Here is a 24,443-nt window from a genome sequence, read left to right on the forward strand (position 1 = left end):
TCTCAGTTGCTCTCATTATTGATGCAAGTTCCATACCTAACTAGAGTGGTAATGAATTTTTTTTTCTTTTTTTTGATCATGGATTTCTGTCTTATTCCTTATGATACAGGGAACGCTTTCAGCTTTTTCCCACTTAATATGACGTTGGTGGTGGAGTCAGCACGAATGGCATTTATCAGATGGACATAAAGTGCTCCCATACCTACTTTCCTTAGTGACTTTTTAAAATCATGAATGAATGTTTTTGGTACTGGGAATTGAACTCAGGACCTTGTACTCGCCAAGCAGGCCCTTGTGCCGCTGAGCCAAATCCCCAGCCCTGAATGCTGAGTTCTGCCAAAGATGTTTTCTGTACCTATTGAGATGACTGTGTGATTTTTCTTTTCCTTGCTTGAGAGCCTACTGGGTCATGATGCGTACTCTTGATGATGGGGTGCATTCCCTTTATGAGTCCTTTTTAAGGCGTTGTGTCTATGTTCATGAAAGTGATTGATCTGTAGTTCTTTTTAGTTGGATCCTGTCTGGTTTTGGAATAAGGATAATAGTAGCTTCTGGGAATGACTTTGGGAGTACCACTTCCCTTTCAGTTTCATTAGAGTTGAAAGTGTTTCTTCCCTGAAGTTGTATTCAGTGATGAATCTACAGTGTCTTGCTAGGCTATCATCCTGCCTTGGAGCCAGCAAATTATGCACTGAAACCTCTACAACGTGTGAGCTCAAATAACTCCCTGCTTTAACTGGTGGGTACCATTTATTTTGTCCCAGCAATGAAAAGGTAACTAAGTAGACCTTGACGTGGTTTAAGGCTTCCCACTAATGCTGAACTGATAAGAACTTGATGCCATTTCTCTGGTGAGGCCACAGGGATCTAGCCTATGGGCCCCAGCAATGCCTCATGGGGAAGAGAAGGAAAACAGTTGGGCCTGATATTGCACACCTGTAATTCTAGCACTGTGGGGGGCTGAGACAGAAGGATTGTGAATTCAAGTTCAGCCTGGGCAATTTAGGGAGGCCTTACATCAAAATAAAAAATATATATATAAAAGGGCTACAAATAGGTAGCTCACTGTGACCAACCTTGGTTCAAACCCCAGTCCTGTAAAAAGAAGAAAGCAGAAAATTTTCTCATTATCCAGAGTAGGAAATGAGGATCCTGGAAAAGGCAATGGGGATTTGGAAGACGGCTCTCATCCCAGGCTTTATTTTCTTCATCCCGGGTGATGGAGAGAGCCTCTCCCTGGGGTGGCAGGTTTGAAGATCTGGAAAACACTAGACCTCAAATTATACCCCTGGACAGGATCTGGGCATAGAACACTTGTGCACCCAGCCTCACCCCAAATAAGAACTCTCCGCAGAGAGAGTCCTTAGGGCTGTAGAGGGCCAGGATCGCAAAGAATTGCCAGCTGAAATTCTTCTTGGCTATTCCTTTGTTCCTTCACAGCTGGCCTCAGAGGAGCACAGCTTGTGTCCACATTTGGGCTGGAGGCGGGCAGAGGGTAGAAGGCTTATGGCAGTCAGCATGATGCTGGTGGCCCTCGAAGACACAGGAAGAGCTAGTGGCCCAGCAGCACCAAGCTCTGGTCTGGCGAGCTCCCAAGAGATGTTTGGGACCCATTTCTAAGATTGGTGGTGGTTGACAGACTGTTGAGCAGTGCTTATTTCCCCCAGAGATGTGAATCTCTTCCAGAGTAAGTATCTCCTGTTTTCAGGTGTGTGACACAGTCTTCCACCCTGGAGGCAACACACGTGATCTTCACTAAGGCTGGCTGTTGATCTTCCCAGAGGGGTGCTGAGGACTGTGAGTGTGAGCTGCCAGGCAAGCTACACTCTGGGAAGACTCCAGAGGTTCCTGCCTGGCCCTTTTGAGTTATGACAGCATCACAGGCCTCTCCACATTCCCAACAGGTACAGGATGAGTTCTGGATACGGGAGCAGTCAAGAATCGTGTTTTAAGCCTTCAACACCCAATGGGCCAACCCGGTTGGCACTGGCAGGACGCTAAACATCTAGGTCCAAAGTGCTACAACCCTTAAAAATGTACTTCCTTGAGACAACTGACTTAGTTTTTAGGTACTTTGATCGCAAGAAGGGAAATGTATTCGCAGAAGAAAGAACAGTCTAGAATCTACTCTAATCCCATTCGCACCGCCCCCATAATCCCTACCCTCTCCAAGGCTGCCTGTGTTTCACTCAGTCTCCGTTCCTTACCAGGCACTTTCAACACCGGGCACAAGGAAGGGAAAACGCACACTCAAAGAGAATAAATAGAGCGGACACCTAAAGATGCTAAGTACTAAGTGCCCCCCTGTGCTTCCCCAGCTTAAAGAGCTTCTGCGAAACAAAACAAAACAAAACGATAAGAAAAGTGAGCAGGCTGCCTAGCTCTGGGACTAGCCTCTTAAATTTTTGAGTAATAAAAGGCTGGCAGAATATCCTACCTCCCGGGCCCCTCATCTGTGGTTTCCCAAAAACACATTAACAACACATTTCCTCTTTTACGATGGTCTCAACGAGCTGAAATCAATGTGTCAGAACTCTTATAAATATAACAGCACCTGCTAACCAAGCAACTGCTAAATTTTGCATAAGTAGACAGCATCCGTAAGTCCTCAGCACCCCTAACTCTTGAGTAGACATTTAATGAATACAAGGCCCTCAGCAGCTGCTTCAAGGCTGCAGATGAACTGAACGGGCTTTTATCGCGGTCAGGATCTGTCTCCTCCGATTTCCTGTTCTTTTCTCTCTGTCTTTCTCTGCCTCCAGCTCTGCAGGTCTCTATTCCTCCATCTCACCAAATACCCCTGTTCACACGAAGCTGCCAAATCCTGCTCATGGAGCAATCAGAGAATTGAGTTGGCCAACGCACCGGGTAGAGTTACATCGCCCCAAAATGCACATCTGCCCGGAACCTCAGAGTGTGACCTTAACTTGGAAGCTGGCTATTTGCACATTTAATGAGGTAAGAAGTAGTCGAAGAGCAGAAAGTTTCTGTTAGGAAGACTAAGTTTTTGAGATCTGAGCAGCTTGGTGAGTACAGGTAATCATAATATAATGTATATTTCAAAATCTCCAAGAGGAGATTGTGCATGTTCACACTTGACACAAAATAACAAGGATGCAAAGTAAGATATGTTAATTAGCTTGATTGAATCATTCTATAATATATATTAAAACATCACACTGTACCATATATATTTATATATATATATTTAATATTTGTTAAATAAACAGAAAGCTTAAAGCTTTTGAAAAATTTTTTATAAAAAGCAAAGCATGCTGGCTCAAGCCTACAGTCCCAGCACTCTGGGAGACTGAGGCAGGAGGACAGGTAAGCCTGAGCACAGCCTGGGCAGCCTGGATCCTGTCTCAGAACAGAAACTGCAATAAGGCCTGAGACTATAGCCCATTTGGAAGACCTTGGGATCAATCCCCAGTCACAGGAAAACAGTGGACCTACTGGATTAAGATGGGCTCCCAATCCAATGATCAGTGCCTTTAGCAGTGAAAGAAGAGTGTGGGACATACACAGGAACACAAGAAGGCCGGCTAAATAGCTCAGCAGATTAAAGCACCTGCAAGTAGGCGCAGGGGCCGGGGTTCGATCCCCGGGCCTGCCAAGCCGGCCCCGCTCCCAGGGCGCGCAGAGATGGCAACTAAGACTGGGTGTGGTGGCACGTGCCTGTAAACAGGGGGATCACTATGAGTCCAATCTAGTAGCGAGACCCTGAACACCCTATATACCCTTCCCTAAAATACAAAAAAGCTAAAACAAAACAAAAACAACAGATACCCACATAGGGAAGACATACAACAGCAGTAGCAACTACAGTGATGGAGCCCCAAGCCAGGGACTGACAGCAGCCACAGTCAGCAAAGCAAAAGAAGGATCCGTCCTCCCCTCAAGCCTCTAGAGGCTAGACTCGGACTTCTACCCTCCAGGACTGGGAGAGAATACATTTCCAACCATTTTTTGGCAGCCACCCAGTTTGTAGTACTTTTTGGTGACAAGAGCAAGAAAACATGTTCAGGAGGACAGCACTTCTGCACATCCAAGTATGGAGTCATACTAATCTCCCCAGAGATGCTGGAGCCCACCGTGTCAGGGACGGTGAGAGTGGAGAGCCTGGGTCACCCTTTCCTTTCATTAACTGAGGCTGGATACCTGCCCTGGGGTCTCACACAATCACACCCAAACCCCTCAGACTTCCTCCTGGTTGCCTGCTATCGGAGTAACATTCCAACTTTATTCTACCTGGTTCCATCCTGCTTCCTCAGCCTGACCAGGCAGGAGGCTAACGAGAGCTGAAAACGGTAAGCTGTGGTCATTTTCTCATCTGGGACAAAATACCCAATATTTATAACAGAGGAGAAAGAGGAGAGGTTTATTTTCCTTCACATTTTCAGCTCATGGGTTAGCTGGCTCCAGGGTAGAATGACGTGGTGGAAGAGCCTGGCAGAAAGGCGGGAGGAGCCAGAGACCAGAACACAGCCCTCCGGGTCACGTGCTCAGTGACGCAGCTCCAACCCGGCCCATCTAGCCGGACGAACCGGGGATTGAACTCAGGCCCTTGCGCTTGCCAGGCAAGTGCTTATTCCACTGAGCCATCTCCCCGGCCCTCAGATGAGACTTTAGAGGGACGCTTTAACGCTAAACCTCAACATAGTGGGAAGCACAAAGAAAAGCAGATCCTCATTGGCTGGGTCTCCTTTAGTAGAGTACGTGGGAGGATGACACTTGAAAAAATATGGGGCAGGGGCTGGGGAGATAGCTCAGCGGTCTAAGCGCCTGCCTGGCAAACGCAAGAACCCGGGTTCGTTCCCCAGTACTGCATGCCGGTACCACATGCCGTTCCGGCCTCCAAACCGGGTGTGGTGGTACATGCTGGTAATCCCAGTGCTGGAGAGGCTGAGACAAGAGGATCTCCACGAGTGCGAGCTGAGTAGTGAGACCCTTTGCCAAATAAATAAATAAATAAATGAACAAAAGATTTTTTTAAATTAAAAAAATATATATATATATATGGTTCAGTGCTATGGTGGGCTGAATTTAGACTCCCCTCCACTGCCTGAGTTTATCTGTTGAGTTCTAATGCCTTGCCTTGTAGAGAGCAAGTATACTGCAAGACGGGATCCTGATACATCAGCTTCAGTGAGGTCCTCATCCCACATGACTGGCATCCTTATAAGAAAGGGAGATTGGGCCACTGTCATTGGGCCCCTGTCATACAGAGAGACAACGACATGGAGACAGGGACAAGCCAGCACCTGCAGGCCCATGAAAGAAACCTCCAAAAACGACCCCGCCGATGAAGCATCTCAGACTCACAGCCTCCAGAGCTGTGAGAGGCCACTTCTCGCTCCTCGGGCCTCCCAGTGCGTGGGTTTTTGTTACCTCAGCATAAGCAAGCGCGTGTCACACATGCCAAATTGCCTCCAGCCCCAGCCTCATAAAGCTAGGCCTCGAAATGCCTGCCTCGTCAGAAAATCAGGACTACCCCCCCCCCCCCCCCCCCCCGCCAGGAAAGAGAAAAGACCAAGAAACGGGGAAAGTGCTACTTGAATGCTAAGATAAATATAAGACTCTTCAAAAGCTAAAAATCTATAAACTGCATCTGCCTGGCAGCAGCTCAGGAGCCAGGGCGGACAGCCTGTGCTGTCGGCGCTGCGCCCTGCCCAGGAGGGTGTGTGTGCCTCTCCTAACTCCCGCGATGCGAAAGCGCTCCTGGCAATTAGAAGTGTTATTATTGAGCCCTGTGCTCTTCGTGCACAAAATCTAGCATGGCCCATCTTAATAGCTGCTCAGCTTTATTCCCGCTGGAGGAACTCAAGGTCACAGACTGCAGGCCAGAAGGGAAGGAGCGAGGCGAGCTCCTCTTTAGCCTGAAGGGGGAGCCAGTGAGGGACAAAAGTAGTCTGGCTTGGGAGAATGGGGGCAGGTGAGGCGGACAAGGCCAAGAGCTGGAGCGCGTGGAGTCACGGAGCCATACGGAGCCTGGAGCCTTTTGCTTTCCTCAGGCAGATATGTGCACGCACGTGGGCCAAAGACGCAGACAGCCCCCGGTTTAATTTCTAGAATGTAGTCAACAAGGTCATTATCCACCAAGATGAACGTAGTAAAAGGCTCTCTGCTGCAGCCTGCATGATAGCAAAAGACTGAAATTAATCCAAAGACCCATGGAGGGGGATGCAGCATCACAGGCAATAAGAGGGAGAGCTGGGCACGGGAGCGTAATCCCAGCTGACCTAGCAATCTGGGAGGCTGAGGCAGGAGGGTCACAAGTTTGAGCTGAGCCTGGGCAACTTAGTGCCTTACTGAGATCCTGTTTCAAAATTTAAAAATTTTAGAAAGGGCTGTGGAGGTAGGGTAGTGTAAAAGCCATGGGACCCAGGTTCAATCTGCAGCACCACATACACACACACACACACACACACACACACACACACACGCACACACACACAAAGAATGAGGTAGATGATCTAGGAGTGTCCCACACAAACATGTACTTTCAAGTGCAAAACCTCAAGGTACAAAACAATGAGTCTGGTATGATTGCACAAACATAATATTTCTAAAAGTTTTCAAAACATTGTATTTCTAAAGTACATAATATTTCTAAAACATAAGAAACTAGACACAGTGTTCATGGCCAAGATGGGAGGCTAAACCGCTAGGGATTTTAAGTTGGAAGAAAAATTACTTTCTATTTTTAATTGTTATTATGTTTGAATCAAAGGAAAGCTGGTTGGTATGGGTGGGAAGGAGGAAGAGGGACGGAAAGAGAGACTGACAGTTTTAAAAGGACTTTTGACCTAGCCAAGTCCCCAAATATCCCCAGCCTTGAGAATAGCTGATATCGTAGAACATTTGGCACAAGACATAAATAGGAAGGGATCTCATAAACGCTTTTCCCAGCTCGGCTGCTCAGGGCAGCTGTACTTCCCTCCTGCGTGTGGCTTTTCAGCCTTCTCCTCTTGCTGCACCAATTATGAGCCAACATAACAGCCGCACCAATATTATTTTTTAAAGGCTGTTTCCCACCAAATACCTATTAAACCAATCTCCTCGTTCCGGTTACAGAGAGCTTAAGGGCAAATCCAGATGGTACAAATAGTGCATATTCAGGCTGGATCTGCATGAGGGCAGTCATCAAATACCCATTATCAGCTTGCGAGTCCTCAGATGCCTGCCACCCACAGGTGCGGCCAGGTGAGGTGCGACAGCCAGGCACTCCTGGGCCGGCAAACCACCTTCTCACTCCCAGAGAGCCCAGTTGGGGTTGAGCAGTTAGCAACAGCTAAGAGGGTTGCTTGGTAACCTAGCAACCACCGGGGCACCTGGGGTACAGGAGGGCAGGCTCTACCACTGCCTCCCATGCTCTCCCCTCACCACTTAACCCCAGGTTGCCCAGTGGAGACCCAGCACCCGCCGGGCCCTGCTGCAGCACCAGCTCCTGGCCGGAACCTTGCCACTGGAAAAGGCCCATTGACAAGATGACCACTTTCCACTTCTTTTGATGGACCGACATGGAATTCTTCCCCCATCCCCACTTCAGCAGCTTTAAAGGTAAACGACTGGACCGAGCAAAGTCTGGCCATCTTTGTCCTCCTCCACAAGGCTCAGCACCAAAACTGCAAAGTCTTAGGGCGCACGTGCGCAAAACCACACACAGTATCGCTAGTGGGATCCCCTGGAAGGCCCCTGTGCCTGTGGGTCCAGCATTTAGCATGGGAAACAGCAAGATCTGTGGACGCACAGTGCCCCCCTGCCCACCCCTGCACCTCCAGGAATGGAGCTCGACAGCACTCTGGGGAACGGAGCACAGTAGGCACTGGCTCAGCTGTTCTGCTTCACATAGGAGCAAGACGCATGACTGAGGCAGGGGGGAGTGTGTGGTGTTAATGCGCGTATGTGGCATTTTTTATTCCCAGTGACAGCCCACATGGGAAATCATGGAGGGCAGAGAGGAGGCATGGGTGTGGATAAGATGCTCACGTGCTCCATGAATGGCATCCAGAGGGCAGAACCTGAACACAGAACACTGAGTTTGGGCTGTGGCTTGGCTATCGCTCTCCCAAGGGCTGGAGACAATGTCAGCCTAGAGATAGCCGACGTGGGCACAGAGAAGAAGCAGTACCCCTTTGGTCACTCCTGCGAAGCTGTGTCAGGTACCAACGCATTCTCTCCAAAGCTGACCCCGTGTAAGCAGGGAGGAGCCTGGTTGTGCCATCCTGGTTTCTATTCCTAGGGCTTCCTCTACAGAAGTGGGACAGCCAGGGGCCTCAGGCTAGGACTCCCTACACAAATTCAAGGAAAAGACAGCCAGGTGACGCTCCTGATGCCCCCCAGCCCCTGAGGGGGCCAGATGTCCTCAGGGACAGTGCCTGGGTGCAAGAGGGAGGAGTCAGCCCCTGAGCCTTGGAAACAACGCATTCCATGACATCAGCAGCTTCTCAAAGAGCAGCAGCCCAGGCTCTGGCTGTCCCCCTGAGCCTGAGAAACTGCTACCTGATTCCTTCCTGGAGACATACTTCCGCTAATGCAAGGGAGAAGGCATTACTCAGCTGTCAGTGTCTTCAGTTTTTCTAGCCCTAAACAGAATCACTGGCAGACCTCTCCACAGTTTCCCAGCTTTCAGACAAATCAAAAAGGTGAGACTCACATCAATTTAAAAAAGGCACTCAAAGCTCATCAGAGAGGGGAACATGGGGACACAAATGGCCACACTCTAACCCAGACTGGCCCCAGGCCCAACAGAGAGACCCTGTCCAACTTGGAAAGAGGATCAAAAGGTGACACTTCTGCCTGTACACTAAGCAAATGGTTTCAAGAGCAGATGAGAAAAAAAGGCACCCAGCCAGAGCAGGAGTTGAGCTCTAGGCAGCAGTGGGGTGACCAACAGGGGAGCAGGCAGAGCACCCCACATCGCCCCCATCCTTCTCCCATCAGCCCCAAGTGCGTGCTATCGGGCTCAGCCTGGCATCTGTGGCAGGGAGCTTGCCTGAAAGCTGCCCAGTGCTACCTATCCGGATGGAGAGTTCGCTCTCAGGGAACAGCAGCATTGGGCCCTCAGGATCTGACTTCTTCTTCATCAGTGTAGAGTCTAAGTTCAGTGCCAGGGCCATCTGGGGGTCCTCTGCTGCACCCTGAAACAAGAAACAGTAGTGTCACTAGAGTAGCTGCATGCCTCTCAGTCCCACATCCCTCTGGCCCCTGAGGCCACTGGCTTACATCTCCCAAGAACACCAGGGCAAGGCTGGCCCCTGTGCTGACCCAGCTTTCAGGCCAGGAGGGACCATTAGGAAGATGACAAGCTTTGAGGGTGCAAGATGTTCAGGGTTCCCAAAAACTGAGGAGTTGGTGCTGACCCTAAAAGTAGAAAACAAACACATCCTGGGCAAGATTCAGGGCTGCACACCAAATCCTAATACACACTCATCCCTGCAAGGTCACTGGTTAATGCACCTAGCTCCTGGTCTATTAGAGATGCCTGCGATCCTGGGTCCTTGCAAGGACACCATGTCCAGGAAGCTGCCATCTTCGTGTTCCTCATGAGATCAGAGGAGGAGACCCGAACAGTGAGAGCTGCGAAGCACATCCACACTCTGTTATATCCAGAACTCCTAACTAGCTAAGCTTGACTAACTCACACTGCTTGAGCGAAGCACTTATCCATGGCATTTATTTAACAAATATTTATCAACCGCTGACTTCGTGGATACTTGGTGAAGGAGACCAAGTCCCAGCTCTTAGCTCCACCCCAGTTAACCGCAATGGGCCATGAGCTTCTCTCCCAAAGACTTGGGAGGCCAGCCCAGCCTTGCAGTCTAAGGTGGTGCACACGCTCTCCCTGGGGGCAAGGCGCGGAGGGACTCAAGCAACTACACAAGCATCTCCACCATCCTCCAAGGACCTCAAAGCTAACAGCGATGGATGGTGTGCATCATTTCATGGGCAAATGACAGCAGGTGCTTCTTAGAAGCCAGATGTCGTGGCCTACCCAGGGTGGGAGGAGAAAATACTGTAGGTTAGAGCGACAGAAATTCAACACCACCCCACAGCTCCCATGTTTGGTGAGGCTCGCTTGCTTCCAAATAGCACCTCTGGCTATGTGCCCACAAGGTGGAAGGACAAGGGGCTTCAGGGGTCCTTTACTGGAACACTGCCCTTACTGGGGGAGGACTGCACCCTCATGACCTACCCACCCCCCCCAAGGGGTGCTAAAACTGCACTGGAGGTTGGGGTTTCAACAGGTGCTTTTTGAAGGGATGCAAACACATAGGCTGTAGCACTTGGGAGATAGCCCCAAACAAACAGGAGTTTCCATTTGAAGTACATGGCACTGATATAAGACAGAAAGCTTGAAATCAAATCACTGGGCCAGCGAGATAGCTCAGAAGACTAAGTACCTGCTCAAGCAAGCACAGGGACCAGCATTCTATCCTCAGCACCACAGGCCGTGCCGGCCCCGCCCCCTGGTGCCCTGAGCTGACCAGTGAGACCCAGCGTGGTGGCGCATGCCTGTAATTCCAGCACTGGAGAGGCTGCAAGCAGGAGAATCACTACGAGTCTGAGCTGTGAAGTGAGATCCTGTACCAAATACATTAAAAAAAAAAAAAAAAATCAAATCACAGCAATGTAGCTATCTACAAGAAAATACAAACACTGCTTTTGGGGGTTTCTTTCATGAAGGAGTTTTAGAACAAGTATGCCAAGATGTGTCCTACACACACACACACATAGACACACACAAATATACATATATACACTACGTACTACATATACAAACCACATATGCATACAATACCTGCTACACACATATGCGGTGCGGCACACACACCATACAACACATACATACACACAGGTATACACATAGTATCCCACAAACATATATACATACACCATACCACACAATCACACACACACACGCACACACACAAATACACACATACCTCTCCTTGCTCTCTTATGGCCATGATAACCAGGGACAAAAAAGGGAATCTAATGATTCAGAGACCTTGTTTTACTCTTTCTTTCCAACTACAGTGGTCCCTCAGCTTAGGAACTTAATTTGTTTCACAATTTAGGGGAGACTGCTGCAATTGTATCTGCCTAGGGACGGTGGCCGTGCTTGTGTTCATCCTCCAATGCAGAGCTTGCAAGCAGAAGCTAAATCCTGCCGAATGCTTTTGTCTGTCAGACAAATTCTTTGCAAACAAAAGCGTTCATGAACTGAGGTCTTGCTGTGAATGATTTTTCAAATTTTTTAAATGAAGTTCCTTGGTACATTTTAGATACACACAATGATCACATTCATCATAGGGAATGTGTACCTGTATGTGATGTATGTGGATTCTTCTTTTTCTCCAAATGCCCTCTCCTCCCTTCAACTGCTTTCCCCTCCCTGCTTGCCGTAGAAGCTCACAGTGAGGACGCAGGCCCTACTTCGGGGGCTCTTGCTCCTCTGCAGCCTTGGTATCGTCCCAGCCCTTTATTGCACATCCTCCGTAGTACACTTTAATAAGGGTGCCAATATCTCATTTTACCTTCATTAAAAAGGAAGAAAGCAGCCCCCGGCCCTGCTGGATGCTGCCCATCCGTCCACCCTCAGGTCCTCTGCAGAGCCTGAGGCCCACGCTCCTGTCCACAGGGGCAGCCACCATGCTGCGTCATGGTCAAGGCCGGCACTACAGATGGACAGAAGCCTGGGCACAGCAGAGCTCCACTCAAGCCAGACCCCGGCCCCCGGCAGAACCCTCCCCCCGAGCCACTCCCAAGCGACAGCTGGTGTCTGTGTGATGTGCCACAGGCCACAGAGTCTCGGCTCCGTTTGTTTATGTGCTTTAATTATTTCTAACTCTACGCCTCCCGCTGACATCTGAGGAGTCACAGCACCACAAAAGATGCATCTCACTATGAATGCGTGGCTGCTGACATGCCTCCCTTTGTCTTTGTGCCTCTTACAGTGTGCTTGATGCAGAACAAGGGGAAAGAGACAGAAAGGGAGCCGCTTCATTACGGGAGAAGTGCACAGCGTTCACAGGTACCAAGCTGCAACTGCATATTCAAGTGGGGCCCGTTCTGTAAGATGGAGCTGGTAGGGACCCTGCTTTTAATCTAGGATAGCGGCTTCCGGCCCACTGGGCATTCTGTACCCCTCCCCTGGGCATGTGGCAATGGGCATTTTTATGTCGCATCAGGGTGGGCGGGTCTGCTGGCGTCTCTTGTGGATGGAGATAAAGGGCGATGCTCTGCACCCCACAAAGCATAGGACAGACATAGCTAGACTAAGTATCAACAGTGCTGCAGCTGAGAAACCCCACCTTAGAAGGATTTAGGGTGCACAGGACCCCAAAGCTCCCTGTCCTATTACAGAGTAATGCTGGAAAGCCACGCTCTCTTTTCACTGTTGTTAACACTTTCTCTGAAGACAGCCTGCCGTCTCTCTTGTACTTAGTAAATTTTTAATTAAGCATCAACTGTCTACCAGAGCTGCTCTGGGTCCTAGCAATACAAAAGAGCCAAGTCCTACATCCTCATGAATTTTTCCTTAGAGAGAGGCCCCGAGGAACTAGCCAAGCCGAATAAGCTAACCAACAATGGACTGAAAAATAAGATGTTCGGGGTAATGATACTATTACGAGGAAGAATAAGTCACATTTGCAGTCCACACAGCCACCTCCACACGGCAGCTTTGTGCCGGGAGACATTAGCATTTCACACAAGCAAGCCTGTGATTAAACATAAAGACTGCGGGTTCCCCGGATTGAGATGCACAGGGCGGCCCCTCTGGGAAGGTGGCTTTTGAGCAAAAACCTGAACATGCGAGAAGAGTAAACCATCCACGTCCCCTTCCCCTCTGGATCTTCCTGCTACTCTTTCAGTCAATGTTCTGTTGCGGGCGCTGATTTATATTAGTATTTGGGGGAGGGCGGGGAAGGGGCACTAAAGGACTCCCACCCTAACGTCCCATAAAAGCTGCCCTGTTAGAAGCTGGACCAGGGTCTGCCACTGTGCCACTCCCCCTGCACCTACTACCGCCACACACACCATCAAACATTCAGCCCTCAGCAAGGCAGGGACTTCATATTTATGGAGGTGACATGCACACTAGCTAAGGCATGGAGTGCACTACCCCAGCGAGCAGATGGGTGGATAAAGAGCATGTGATGTATATGCACACAAAGGACATTATTATTCAGCCAAAAAAAAGAATTCCTGACATCTGCAGAAAACTGGATGACACTGTAAGACATTATGTTAAGCTACAAAAGCCAGACACAGAAAGACAAGAGACACATGCTCTCTCATACATGGAAACTAAGAAGAAAGTCAATCTGAAAGTAGAACAGTGATGGCCAGGAATTAAGGTGCAGGGCAGGCAGTGCAAAGGACAGCATGTATTTAACCAGCTCATGCCGTGTGCAGGAATGGAACCACCACACTGATTCACATGTGTAAGTCACATGGGCTAATTTTTTAAAGGGGGGACCAGGTGTGCAATACGGGGGCTGCAGACGCTTCTCTGAGGGACGCCTGAGATACTTCCTCCCATATCCCCACAGTTGGCCATAGCCTTCACCTGCCTTGACCCCTGGCACCTGCCTCTGGAGGCCCCTTTCGACACTCTGCTCCCTGTGGGGCTTCCCCAAATTCTTCATCTTCCACTCTCAAAAGCTTGTGAGGAAAACTCAAAAATGTGCCCCTCTGAAATCAAGGCTGAGCCCCCGTGGGAAAGCCAACCTGCTCCGGTGGCTTCAACATAGTATCGATGGAGGTGGTAATATAAAGGGGGGAAAGACACTCTCAACCTGCTAGATATAGGGCGCGAGTTCATGTTCTCTAACATCGGAGAACGAATTTTAGGAACAACAGAGGTTAAGAGCAGAATTTATTTACTGGGGGAAAGAAAGCTTCTGTCCGAGAGAGAGACAAAAGGGGACCACAGTGGGTTGGCGAGGACCCTGTCTTTTCTAAAGATTTTTACAGAGCAAAATCCATGACACTAGGGGGGGTCCCAGGTTGGAAAACATGGGAAGTCACAAGGTGGGCATGAGGTGGGACAAAACGACAAGTCAACTAATAAGGTTATAAGCACAATTGCTCAGGTAAGATGGATTAAATCAGCATCAAATGAGGAAGTGAGTCACGTAGCAAGCAGGCATGAATACAGAACAGAGGGTTTTCCTGTAGGGGTTGGGTCAGTGACTCTGGTTTCTTCAAGGTGACTGATACCTATTTAGAATACTGACCCCTGATGTCCATCCGTAGGGAGGTACGTGGCTGCATTTGTTTGCTCTTTTGTCTTGGGGTCTGACCCACAGGAGCAGTGTCTGTCTCCCCCACACTTGCAAGGCATCTTGTCTTCCATACTGTCTCCTTGAGGGCCTGGCCCCTTCTGACTGACTATAATCTTCCCAACTGAGCTGCCTACAACGGGGGCGGGGGGGATCAGGAGGCATCTATCTTCTGGACAAGGTAGACGTAGACCCTGGCCAGCTGGGCTCGTACCACGGCTCCCCTGGGGAGCCCTGGCCCCTACACCGCAGCAGAGGGCTGTTGACGCTCTACCTTCCACAAATGCAGCGCCAGCCTGTGCAGCAGGGGGCGAGGCTTCAGGGCAAGCCCTGGCTTACACTCCACTCTTCCTGCCTTCATACACGTCCTGACATTTCTGGGGCTAATTTCTCAAAGCTATACAATGCTTTTCTAGCCACTGGACCTTAGTCCACCCTGGCAGCCCATGATGTGGGCCAGGCGAGAGTACAATCACCTTCCAGAGCCAGTGTGACCGACACAAGCAGGACCTGACTTCCCACCACAGCCCCAAGGATCCGCTGTGTCACACTCCTCCCACCCCACCACAGCACTGCAGGTGGATCTCCAGGGCTGTGCACACCACAGCTTCGCTGTGCCCCTGGGCAGCTGCTAAGAGTGAAGGTGCCAAACACACGGACTCCTTCCTAGATTACACAAATGTCCCCTTTCCTTCTCTGTCTCTCCCCTAAGCCCCTCTGCCTGGCCCTTCCTTCTCCATCTCCCTTCACTTCTCCAAATCCAGCTTGGTACAAAAAGTCAAGAGTGGACAGCGGGAAGCCGGAGTCTAGACCTGCCCAGAGCCACAGGACTGGAAACCACCTGCTGCCTCCTAGCGAATTATCACCAGCACTGTTATGCCTGTTATTATGCACAGTTTGGGGCCAGTCCCTGACACAAAATAAAAAGAGCAATTTCTACCTTCTCTGACAAGGCCAGACAAGCGGGAGCTATGAAGAACAGCACTTTCCAGAAGGCAAAGAGAGATTAAAGGAAAAGAACGCAGGAGGGCAAGGGGAGGAAACCAAAGCTGTAATGTACGTCACATTAAAACAGAAAGAGCCCTGAAAACAGTACGCGCATGTAAATGCAATCCAGATGCTGTTCGCTGCGGTTTGCTATCCCAGGCTGGTGAAAACAACTCATGGTTGCTGACCTCCTCAGAGCCCCAGAAGAAACACATCACCAGAGGAACAAGCTACAATGTCTTGAATGGGACACCAGGGTCCCACGGGAAGGCTAGAACAAAAAAAGGAAAGTCCCATGCAAGGCGGATCTGGATGGCTGTGAGCAACTACTGGCACTGCAGGCCTGCAGCCCCTGAAACTCAGAGGGCCGCCGAGTGCACTGGCCCAAGCCCCAACAGTGACCAGTGGCATACTCCATGTCCCCTCGTGCTGGTTCTTCCCCACTGACTTGCTCTCGTGTCTCACAGTGAGTCTGTTGGGGAAGGTGCAGCAGCTCAAGCCCTGCTGCCCCACAGCTCACGGGAGGCAGGCTGAACCTTTCCAGATCCACAAGCACCTGCCATCACATTAATGGGAGGAGTCAGTAAACTTCACCCCAGTCTTCACCCAACCTCTGGGGCCCCAGGAAAGCAGCGTCCTTAAAGTGAGATCTGTCACTTAAACCAAGAGAAAGATTAGGGGACTAACAGAGGGCCCCTGCTGGGCACAGCTAAAGCAAGGTGGCGGCTACTCTTAGGGGAGAGAAGACTGGGGATCCACAGAGAAGCCTCCCCCTGCACACCCCAGCGCTGGTGGACAGGGGTCTGCAGGCAGCCTCTCTTTGGCTCCTGTCACCCTCACTTAACCCAGGCACACAAGGTGACATTAAATAACTGATGCTGTTCTCATGACTGAGACGTTGCCATAACAACGACACTCGTAACACACCCTTAAATTATTCCACCTAATGGGAAAATTAAATGTCACCCCGATCATCAGCCAGAATATGGATGACGCTTACATAACAGATGACCTTCTCTTGCTCGGGGAGCCCGGGATGGCCTGCTGCCCAGACCCAGGCTGGCCCAGGGTGACAGGCGGCCAGCCTCAAAGCACATGAGGACACAGAGCAGAGCAGAAGCACCAAAGGGTACAGTCTGCCTCGGGCCCTGCGGGTGGGCCACTACACTCCTCCTTGCCTCGGTTTACCTATATATTTGGGGATCACAGACCACAGACAGGACCCTAAAGACAAGGAGAGTGACAATTCAGTGCTCTGGGTTTCTACTGGCTTTTCAAGTACAACTCTTCTCGCCCTGTGTAGGCCACTAGACTGCAGCTCTAACTCAGCTTAGTTCTTTCCCCTCCTAACGACGCCATTGTATGTGTCAGGACAACAGGTTTCAAAGCTTCACTTCATCTGTCAGTACTTCAGGCTTCTGAGGTCCTCACTGATGAAGCTGAGCCCTCTCCTCAAGGAAGCCTCCCTGAGTACTCCGGACCCAGTGTGTCCCTTTCTGTCCTGCTCTGACATCTCAAAAACATTCTGTCAGCCTGTACCAAAATGCAGAGTAGCTTTTCAGTTTGGTTTTTGCTTTGGGCCATCTGTCTCCATGTGTCCCCCATACAGTGTCAATGTTCGCAGGCACCACTGCTTTACCAGAGTGAAATACATACAAAATCTCCAAAACAACAACAAAAAAAAAAAAAAAAAAAAAAAAAAGTTGCACAGTTCAGAGAAAAAAGATCTAGGTAATCCTAGAATGGAAGGAGGGTTAACTCAGAGTAGGGAAGAAGAAAAGCCTTCAGGGAATCAGACACTCCTGTCAGTGGCAAAATGCATGACTTTTTAACCTAACTCCAGCTTCTGTGCTCCAGAAGATTGTGTACAGTCATCTCAGTTACTCTTCTCTCCTTGTTGGGACAAAATACCCGACACCCAAAATTAAAGGAGGAGAGGTCTATCTGGCTCACACTTAGTGGAGACTTCAGTCCATACTCCACTGGCTCCAAGGCAGAGGGCAGCAGTTCATGGCAGCAGAAAACAGCAAAGAGCAAGAGGAAACGGGAGGAATAGCAGCAACAATGGCAGCAGAGAGCAAGTCTGTCTCCCTGATGCTGCATTCAGGCTATCTGCCCCAGGGCTGGTGTAGCACTCACACCCATAATCCCAGCACTGGATCATGAATTAATCACAAAGTCTAGAAGTCCTCCCCATGACTACATGAGGCTTTGGGGGGATAACTAGACACAAACCATAACATTCCACCCCTGGACCCCCAAAGACTCATGCACATCCCTTTATGCAAAAGGCATTTTAGTCCATCTCTAAGAGTTGCCAAAGTCCTAGTTTCAGCATTGCCAAAAAGTCCAAGCCCCCAGTCTCCAAGCCTCCACCCAAAGCTTCCATCGTACCCCCATTCGTGGTGGATGTGCTCACAGCAGGTCCTGACCCACAGCAGCCTGACCCTCTCTCTCCCCACCAAGGGAAAGCCCTTTCCCCACAGAAGCCCAGATCTTGCAAGGCCATGTCTCCAGCCTCCTCCTCCCTCCTCCACAAACACAGCCCAAGCTGCACACTGGAGCTGCTCATTAAGGCCTTCTAGTTATATGTAATCTACGTAAGGATGCTATCTGTCTTTTGAGAGACAAAACCACTGCCTATTCCTGGTGCTAAATTCCTGTTCATAATCAAGAACATCTATTTATCACATACCATAGATTTTAACCCATCGCACAGTTCTGCAAAGATACCACTCTACGTGCACTCCGACAGCCGTTCCAGGTAGGCGGCTCAATTTTCATACTCTGGAGAGCTTGTCGGCCCCCAGCACAGGTGACAGAGAGACAAGGGGTTGGCAGACGTTTTCCAAACTATTATGTTATTTTCTTTCAGAAAAAAAAAAAAAAAAAACCTTTTCCTTAAAGTAACAGAAACCCAAAGAAACATAAGGACCTAAGTGGAACAACATATTTGCTCTATAACCTATCCTCAACATTATTTGGGGGTTGGGGAGATAGCTCAGTAGAATAAGGCTTGCTTGGCAAGCACAGGGTCCTGAGTTCAATCGCCGGTACCGCAAAAAAACAAACAAACAAACAAACAAAAATCAATTATTTAGGACTTTTAATCCAATCCTAGACCTAGGCTCAGACATCACTAAAATACACCCACAGAATCTATCCCAACACCGCGCTGATTTCTCAACAATCAGACAACCTCCAGCCATTGTTTGTCAGGCAACTTTTTCTGATCTTTCTGGACATGATGATATCAGATCCCCCAGTAAAGTCCCCTAAAGATTTCTCTTCCTATAACACACCTGTATAGATCAGGTGTGGTGGCATATTCCTAAAATCCCTGTACTCTGGAAGGCTGAGGCAGGAGGCATACAGTTGGCAAGAACCTGTCTCAAAATAAAAAATAAAAAAGGGCTGGAGTTGAAAAAAGAAAGCTCATCGTGTATGGGGAACCCACTGCTAAAGTAGCAAAACACTCCAAAACGTGGTAGCTTCCAACAGCAATCAGGCTCACGCTTAGAAAAAGGGGTTCACTAGTGCATCTTGCAGGGGTGAACTGTCCACAGGCTGAGGGTCCGGGGGAGTACACTCATCCAGAAGCCCGCGCAGGCTGTGGGCAGGAGTTAGAGGGCTGTTGGCTAACACTGGTTCTTCTCCATGAAGCTGCCCATCCCCCAGCAGGCTAAAGCTGAGCTCACTCATAAACTCTGCCTTCAGGGTCAGGCACTTTGTCAAGTCTCTGCTTACATCATATTTGCTGCCATCCCATGGACTAAGCAAGCCAGAGGGCATGAGTGGGCATAAATTGACAACGTTTCTTCTTAGGAGGATCTTTAAGGCCACACTGCCAGACTACAGATGCCAACAGGAGAAGGATCTGTGGGCATTTTTCAACCTCCTGAGCACAGGTACACAGACATACAAAAATCCTGCATGCAAATAAAGAACTCCACAAATCTGCAGCTCCCTGTGGACCCAGACTACTACTCTATCTTAAACCCGCAACTCTTTCATCTAAAACAGGCTTTCTCCCCAACGAGACTCAAAGACACATTCTCAGTGATCTTAAACTTTTTTATTTTCATTAAAATGATATTGTAAAAAATAATAATAACATCAACCTCCCATCCGCTGGATATCAGGGCCTCTGTTTGCATTTGTCTTTACAACTGAATGGGCATCAAATGATGCTGCCTTAGTTGGAGAGGACTACTGGGAGGACCACAGGGGCAGACTCCACAGGCAGAAGCTACACATGGAGCCACAGGGACGCCACCTGACTTCACAGAGCTCTGGAGAGGGGAGGGAAGCTTCCAGAAGGTTCTAGAACTTCACTGGGCGAGCTTACTCCACCAGCAACTCTCATGGGGTACACATGCCAGGAGTCAAGGGAACTACCCACAGAAGCAAGGACCACAGGCACCTTGCCACTGGGACACTACTTCCAGTAAAACAACCCCTGCCCCATTACAAACTATGGCTCTTCGCATTTTATTGATTTTTTTTGTTTGTTTTGATTTGAACCAACGAGTTTTGTATTGTAGGATAAATAAAGAACCAAGAGCATGAAGCCTAACTTACGACTCATTTTATGCCCTGCATATTTATGCTTATAGAGGCATAAAGAATGGTAGAGCACAAATGGCTCCAGTCAACCTTGGGGACGTGTGAGTATTGTTTCCATTAAAGTGAATTCATATGCCAGTCAGAAAAATACACGGGCCTGCTGCTTGAAACGAGGGAACACTCTTCTCTGTTTCCCTCGGCTGTCAAGCTACAGACGTTCTTGTTTTTAAATACAGAGAACATTAACAGCCTATTGCAGCCTAGTCATCGTTTTTTTTTTTTTTGGACTCCAAAACACAGCATAACTGTTTAAGCCAGCGTCCTCTGCGCTTCCTGGAGACACCGCTGCCGCTGACCGAGATGCCACGCAGGTCTCTGTGTGGGGGCAGAGATCTCCTTCGTGACTCACTTTGTTCAAAGCCTCACAGTTCTCTGCAGGATGAGAGGCTTCAAAGGACACGATTCCAGGGCAGGCAGGCACACGGGAGACGTCTATGCCCCAGCAGAAAACGACGCAAGAAATCCCACAGCGAGGAACACGGGTGCGCCTTGCATTATTCGGCCATATAGAAAACCTATTAACATTCTGCAGATGAAGCTTGAGGGCCCAGCATTCAGAGCGAAGCTATCCTTTGTTCTGTGCGCAGAACAGCAAAGAAAATAAGTCGTTCACTAGAACCTATTTTACTTAGGGTGGGGGTGGGGAGGAAGGGGGCTGGAGCCTTTGGCCTCAAATACCTGTCACTTTCACAAATAAAGGTCTATGGATATCACTGATAAAGCAACATTTAGCACGTGTGTGTGTGTGTCTGTCTGTCTGTCTGTCTGTCTGTGTACATTTATCCTTTGCAATTATATCAGGCAGAGATTACAAAAAATCAAGAAGGTATTTATTCCGTAAAATCCAGCACTCCCCTTTTCTTAAACACGGCTTAAAGAAATAACAAACAAGCCATCCCTTGTATGACCAGTAGTTCAAGAGAGAGCTGTACCGCAGCACTGCAGAGAAAAGCTAAAGTCTGGTTTATCACCCATCTCTACAGCTCCGACAGTTATAAAATTTCTCTGGACTCCGAGAGAGGCGGCGGTGGTGGGGAGGTTGTGCAGGAGCCAGTCCTGGACTCTCTCAGCCACAACGGATCTGTGCAGGAGATGTTTCCATAACCCCTGGTAAGGAGTCAGGTCTGGAGAAACTGAGGCAGGGGAAATGGATAGGTTTGGAAAGAAATACGCTTGGTATTAACCCTGAAATTACAAGAAACCCGTCTGCCTGCAGGACTCTCTGGTGGCTGACACGCTCGACCTCTGCATGAGGGCGGTATCCTCACTCCTGTCCTGAGCGGAGCCTTGCCCTCCCCACCACAAGGCAGGTGCTAAAGCTGCAGCCGACCCCCAGCACATCAGAATGCGGCTGTGCTTGGACTGAGAGAGGGCCCTAAATGAAGTGAGCAGATGCACATGAGGCTGGTGGGGGCCAGCCCAGCCTGACTGGTGCTCCCATCAAAAAAATCTGGAAATCTGGACTCGAAGACACAAGCTGAGGGAAAACGAGGTGAAGGAAAAAGGGGCAGGATGACTATAGAGCCAGAGAGAGGCCTGGGCACACTCCTCCCTCATTGCCCCCGAAGGCACACACCCTGCTGGCTCCTTGGTTTTTGACTTCTGGTCTCCAGAAACATGAGAAAATAAATCTCTGCCATTTAAGGCTTCCCGTGTGTGGTACTTTGCCACGACAGATAGATATCCCTGGTGCTGTGTGGGGCATCAGACCACCATCAAGAGAATGGGCATCAGAAGGCGCCAAGGCAAGCCAGCACCAGTGGCGTAAGACCAGAAGACAAACGTGAGCCTTAAAAATGTCCAGATGGCCTCTGGCTTAGCCTGCAGTCTACTGGGCAGAGGGCTAAAGGACGGGCTATGGAAGCGGGGTGTGGGTGCCTCCCAGGGCACTGGGAGGTAAGGAGCCCACACGGCAGGGGCTCCCTCTCACCCTCAGCTCCCCACCCCACCCCAGCCGGGCAACTCATCCCACTGGGTCTGGACCACTGGGATCTCAAGCCTCCAACTATTCCTGGAAACAGCTTTCCTGAATCCTGGTAACTGCTCCCTCCCAGGCTGAGACAGACAGCTTCCTACAAGGAACTGCTTTGCCAGCTATTTAGCCCAAAGCCAGCCCGCTGGAAAGGGCAGAATCAGGCTTTGAGTCCAAAGAGGGCCAGGAGGAGAGAGAGACCAGCTTTTGGTGAGGGGAGGGAATCTCTGTGCAATTTTATGCTGAGGAAATAGCTCAAAATGGCATGCGAACCACTTCAAAGGAAAAGCTGTGCCTTTGAAAAGCATATTTGATTTAAAAAAAAAAAAAAAAACAGGCCTTTATCCATGGCATCTCTCTGCTTGGAGCAGAATTAATTATTTAACTTATCTGGGCTTGATGAAGATTTGGCAGCTCAGACGGTATTGAGGGAGCTTGCTTCTAAGAGAATGTTTTCTGCTTCCTGCCCTGTGTATGTGAGGGCTGGCATCTTCCCCCGCTTCAGTCCTAAGCCCAAATTCTAAAGCAAACTACCAAGCCGAGACAGACCCCCATGCCTGGATAAGGTTCTTAGCACTGTGTAACAAATTACTACAAATCCAGGGGCCTAAGGCAGCTCCCGCTTGTCAGCTCTGCTTCCACGGTTGAGGGCCTAGGGGTGGGTTAAGCCGGATCCTCTACCCTCACCCTTCTCGGGGGAATCAGGCCTTGCGCAGGGGCAAGGGTCTCATCTGAGGTGAGGGGTCCTCTTCTAAGGCACAGATTGTTAGAAGAATTTGATTTCTTACAGAGGAAGGACTGAAATTTCATGTTTTATTACTGTGTGTATTTATGGTACATTATAGCTGTATTTCTAGGGGAAAACTGTATAGACATGTCATTTCTTGACCATCTTCTATCCCCATATCTTTATTAGAACATATCGCAGATACATAATGAATACATCTGCTGCAGGAAACTGGTACATATACATATACATACATACACACATACACATACAGCTACACCTACATTCACATATACATGTGGATTCCTTTTCCTTCCTGGCCTCTAAGGGTGTCCTTCTTCAAGGCCAGTAGGAGGCTTCTGCCTGCTCAGGTCTCTCTGACCTAAGGGGAGGAGGGGCACAGGCGACTTCCTCTCTGAAGGTCATGTCGACCCAGGGCAATCTTTCTCCCTCTGTGATGTATTCAAAGCTGACTGGCTGAAACTTGGCCAGTCACCCTGTGGTGGCTACTCGGCCCCACAGGGGCTGGAGAGGGGGTTCTGTGGCTCATGCCAGGGTGTACACCTGGACCACTTCAAAATCCCCCTTGTTTTCTGTAACAAACTCTCCCTCTGTCATCTCGATCCCCAGGAGCCTAAATCTGGACCACAGGTAACAGGCAGATGTAGTGTCCAGCCTGGTCTCTGAGGCCTGGGCTCCAGACCCCCAGAACAAGGCCCCTGTGTCCTGACTCAACGGCTCAAGCCGAAAGGTAGGTGCTCCAGATGCCTGCAGGCAGGGCGGAGGCTCAGCCATCCCGGGAAAGAAACCTCACAGCCTTGGGGACAGGGCCTGGAAGTCTACCCTGAGGGCCCACAAAAGTGTTTTCAAGTAGGATTAGATCTAGCTCACTTGCTGGTGTGCACAGGGCCCTGGGTTCCATCCCCAGCACCACAAAAACAAAGCTGCTTTCTTTTTAAATTAGAAGTAAAAAACGAATACATTGTGATAATTTCAGCCCAGATCACACTCATCCCTAGACCAGCACAGTCCTGGTAATTGGCTCCCTCCTTCCAAGGCCCACGGGCACTTTCCTTGTAAGACACCAGCTCCGTGGCAATTCTAAAGGGCAGCCGAGTCTCAGGAAGGGAAAAGTACCCGAGTCATGGTCCCCCAAGGCTGACCTTAGGGCTCGCCGTGCTGTGGGTACTGAGGGCCGCATCAGAACAGTCCTCAGGCCACCGCAGGGCAGCACAAATGTGCTCATTCATTTTGTGGTTACAAATCAATGTAAAATTGTAAGTCTAGGGTAATAAGGCCAAGTTCAACCCATTCCTACAGGTTCAAAGCACTAGTACTCCATTCCTGAGTGCTCTCTGGGTACCTTGTACCACCAATGATACATGCACCGCTGTCCCATGCCGCCCAATGGACAGTCAGGCAAATACTGTAGCTGTCCCATGCCGCCCGACGGACAATCAGACACATACCATAGCTGTCCTATGCTGCCTGATGGATAGTCACGCACATACTATCACTGTCCCATGGTGCCCGATTGACAGTCATGCACAAACTGTACCACCATGAATTACGGCCCCATCAAGAGCATGCTAATCTCTCGATGGGACACCTAGTTTTTTAGGGGAGCCACAGTCGCACTGAACACTCATCCCCATCAACCACCCAAGAAATGTAAACTGATGATGCCCAGGGAATGGGCATCATCTCTTCTGGAGGGTTAACAACTTAAGTTTGCAGACCAAAAATTAGTAAAAACGATGGGCTGCAAGGACAGCCAACATTTTGGCCCTAGCCATTCAAGGTCAGTGAGGACTCAGGACATAAGTGAACCTGTACT

At 49.5% G+C, this 24,443-nt stretch overlaps 1 protein-coding gene across 3 annotated transcripts in view; it reads right to left on the bottom strand.

Annotated features, from left to right (window-relative positions):
• The window catches only part of Slc39a11 (solute carrier family 39 member 11), a 416,634-nt gene that overhangs the window by 262,931 nt on the left and 129,260 nt on the right, over positions 1 to 24,443 (bottom strand). For 2 of the 3 annotated variants that reach the window (XM_023714149.1, XM_023714148.1), the window contains exon 5: positions 8,999 to 9,143. In XM_023714149.1, the coding sequence (XP_023569917.1) occupies positions 8,999 to 9,143 (145 nt within the window). The remainder of the gene's footprint in view (positions 1 to 8,998; positions 9,144 to 24,443) is intronic. The other variant, XM_004630059.2, reaches the window with a different exon arrangement.

The sequence above is a fragment of the Octodon degus genome, unplaced genomic scaffold (assembly GCF_000260255.1).
Source record: "Octodon degus isolate 3935 unplaced genomic scaffold, OctDeg1.0 scaffold00033, whole genome shotgun sequence".
In the NCBI taxonomy this organism is placed as follows: Eukaryota; Metazoa; Chordata; class Mammalia; order Rodentia; family Octodontidae; genus Octodon; species Octodon degus.